This window comes from Perkinsus marinus (assembly GCF_000006405.1).
Source record: "Perkinsus marinus ATCC 50983 genomic scaffold scf_1104296958944, whole genome shotgun sequence".
Lineage (NCBI taxonomy): Eukaryota > Perkinsozoa > Perkinsida > Perkinsidae > Perkinsus > Perkinsus marinus.
In genome coordinates, this window is record NW_003206592.1 from 1,199 (window position 1) to 5,112 (window position 3,914).

The 3,914-nt window shown below is 36.1% G+C and overlaps 2 protein-coding genes across 2 annotated transcripts; both read left to right on the forward strand.

Annotated features, from left to right (window-relative positions):
* Window positions 1-253: 253 nt before the first annotated feature.
* Pmar_PMAR016819 (hypothetical protein) lies at window positions 254-623 on the forward strand (the record flags this gene model as incomplete). The annotated part of the gene is made up of 1 exon (XM_002773334.1): window positions 254-623. A coding segment is annotated over one exon (370 nt), but the record flags the coding sequence as incomplete, so codon positions are not given.
* An 18-nt stretch (window positions 624-641) lies between these two features.
* Pmar_PMAR016820 (hypothetical protein) lies at window positions 642-1,237 on the forward strand (the record flags this gene model as incomplete). Its single annotated transcript, XM_002773335.1, has 1 exon — window positions 642-1,237. A coding segment is annotated over one exon (596 nt), but the record flags the coding sequence as incomplete, so codon positions are not given.
* Window positions 1,238-3,914: the final 2,677 nt, after the last annotated feature.

Consider the following 3,914-nt stretch of genomic DNA (forward strand, 5'->3'; position numbering starts at 1 on the left):
ATGGAGTATTCATTAACCTATGGTAGTACTAACTACTACTACTTATTCCCTCATCTATTCACACCGCCCTATTATATATAAATCAGGTTTCTTATTATGTCTCGACGCGACTTTGGAGGACTTGACATATATGCCGATCTCATGTCTCCTTGGTGTAATAACACTTTTTGCATCATACCACACTTCTTCCATATTATTATTATCACAGGTACTGGGTTGGATATTCCTACATAGAATGCCATCGCCAACACAGAAGTCAGATATGGCCAGAGTTGCTATACTCGCAGTAACCACTACAATATTTATGAGGTAATTATCAACTACTACTACTGTCAACGTCACCTTATTATTATTGTCATCACTTCTTCTTTCAACAGATACGTCGATTTTTCAACAGTTTATCATTATATAAGAGGGCAATCTATGATGAAGTTATATGTTATGTTTAATACTCTTGAAACATTGGAGAGGTTAGTCCGACACTTGGGTTCAGCATTCAGTGATACTATGTTGGTAAGGGCACTTGCTACTACTACTACTACAACTAGTGGGGATAATAGTAATGACGATAATATTAAACATGATGATACTACTTTACATGATGCTGGTGGATTACTATTGTTGTTATCATTATCGAGGAGAGCTAAATTGATATTAGCTTGGTTATTTGAAGTCCTCTATACAACACTTCATACCTTTATGCATTTTACTAGGCTTATATGTTTAACAGTTGCTACTGTTGCTACGGATACTAGTATGTTTATGATAGTTGTTACAAATAATCTTGCTGAGATTAAATCAACTACCTTTAAGAGATATGATGCAAGAGGTCTATTCCCTATTGCATGTTCTGATATGGTAGAACGTTTCTACTTAGCAGTTGATATAGCTATAATGTTATATAGAATGTCAACTAGTCCACAAAAACATCCAATGCCTATGGCTGAGGTATTCTTTTGGATTGGTGTTATGGTATTCATTGAGATTGGTACTGATTGGTTCAAGTTCTGGTGTATATGTAAAAAGAATCTTCTTGAATCCAAGATATTTGATCAATATCGAGCGTTATTATTCCATGATGTACTACATTCACGATCATCACCATTAACATTACCATCATCACAACACAATACTACAACTACTACGGAATTACCATATCGTAATTCTTTGTCGGTATCACATGGCCCTACTACTAGATTATGTTTTTGCCCATTACCATTAAGTACTCTTATATTGAGTAACATATTATTACCTAATGTACCAGCATCCTCCACACAATGTACATGGAGATTTACAATGGCTTTATGGTTATGTCTCTTATTAACTAAGATGGTAATAATCATAGAAGTTTCACACTACTAATGCGTATCCCTCAGATAACAAGTATCCTTATTGTTGGCATGGCAGTTAACTCATCACAGGATACTGAGAACATACCAGATAAGCTTAAATCTGCCACGTACTAACTATACAATTATCAACAACTACATATCATGTCGAGTTTGAAATTATCATTACAAGTGATAGGATTCCTATCATAGAAAGCATGATTCAATGGTCGGATAACCTTTAGAAGAAAGACAGTATAAAGCAGTCAATTAAGAGGGTGCGTTTCTATTCTACTAAGTCTTGAAGTACACTCAAACACACCCCTGGTTCCCTTAGAAAAACGTACAGGGTGAGCGAAAACGTTTCCTTACAATTCTTACACTTTTCTTAGTTTAATGATATAGATCTACACAAGCGGAGGCTTAGTAAATCTCACACGGTTTACCCGTCGAGTTTCGGATAACGTGCACTCATCATAACGTGGTTTGTCTGTAATAGTAATAATAATTCCACATTTGGTGAGTGACACGGTGGTGACTTAATGCCGCCCCGGAAATTCTCGCTGCGCCACCAAAATTACTGAAAATGCCCTCAATTGCTGAATGCAACCTCAAGCTATTTAGCAAATGCTGAAATGGTCTTCACCCCTAGGATACTTTGGGATATCGATCACAATGGCGAGCGCTATTCACACCGACGACTGAGGAATGTTCCTCTATTTGAATAACCCCGTATTGATGATAATAACACAACTTCATATAAATTTTAACTTTATATGATGATACCGATGATAGTAGTGTACGGAGGCTTACATCAACATATATTGTTGATCTCTGTTGTTGTATCGCTCGCCTCATTAGCTATATGGATTGTTCGATGAGAGACGTGACGCAGTCGTTCTCGTGGGTTCTTATCCATTACATTATAATACGGTATCAACGAGTATGTCTGCGTTGGATTCCTGTAAGAGTACGGATGCAAGGCGATTCATATTGTGAGTAATTGCACATCATCATTAATGAAGATTGTGATACAATGGATGATGATGAGAATTGGTGAATTTGTTGATAATGTTACAGTAATGATATATGACTATTGCTATGATGATGGTAGCTTCAGGCATCATCATCTCAGCAGAGACCGCCACAACAAGTAGTACTATCACCTCAACAACAACAGCAACAACAACAAGTAGCATTGCAGCCTCCTGCTATTACTACCTTGATACCTCAACAACACCAACAAGCAGTAGGGAGACCAATAGTCGTTAGTAGTGATAGTAGTAGTAGACATCATGAAGATGATGATAATAATAGTAGGATAGATCTTGGTAGAGTCCTGTTACTGATAGGAAGAGGAGTTGCTATGGCATTTTGTGGTTCTTCACTAGCGAACCATGTTGTGTAAGTATTGACATACATCTATAATACTAATAAACATAATTTTGTAGGTTTCAACATTTTCAGAAGGTCCATCATCATCATCGTAGTAGTAGTAGTACCAGTGATAATAATATCTCATCAAAAGACATTGAGAACAATAGTGTGGTGGAACTAACATATCAAAACGGGCGCACTTGCAGATGTAGTACGAGTCAGATGTGCCCTTACAATAGGAGGGTAGCAAAATAACTCGAGTTGCATCGAGTGGAATAGAGATACACATGATGATGATGATGATGATGGCGAGTATACTACCTAATCATAGTTGTACTATTAAGGTAATTCTAGTGTTGTTAACTTCATATCAATGCTAGTTCTCCTCATAATCATCCTATAAAGTTAATTATGATTACTCATAGAGGAAGTTGACCATGAATATATTGCTTATTTCGACACGACAAGACAACGATTAATGGTTATTACATAACCATACTTGCTCACGTATCTCATCCTTAGCAACCCCGGCAGCAAAAGTGCTTTTAAGTAATGATAAGCAATACTTATTGACCCGAATGCTTATTAAGCATTCCCATATCTGAACATGTAGTCGTACTACTTTGATCATCATATTGATATAGAGTTGTTAATGTACTAAGTCGATTCATCAACGCCAGCAACACTATCACCATAATATGTCTAATACAATCTATCTCGTTAAGAGACACGATAAGAAACATAATGGCACTCATTCCCACATTGATAATAGATACTAGAGAAGATGTATACTAGTGGTATAATACTACTATGGTAATCATCACTACGTAGTCATCCTGAAGTGGATATATCTCATCCTCCTATTGACGGGTACAGGGTTATTGAGTTACGATAGTAGTCAATATAGTGCAGTAAGAACTCAGATAACTGATGTGTTAGTGTAAAGTACTCTTCTTCTTCTTGTTAAGTAGACACATGTGAATGAGATGATGGGAGTATATACGGTGATATCTGCATAGATATGATAGTAGTCACATATAGAGATACGGAATACTAAAATTATTCAATGTATTAGTACTGTTATCATAATAATCATCATCATAGTCACTTCCAACACAAGAACAACACGATGATAAGAATATTGTTGTTGTTGTTATTGATATATATTATATAGATGATATAGTATATACAGACCAGCTGTTGCTGCTA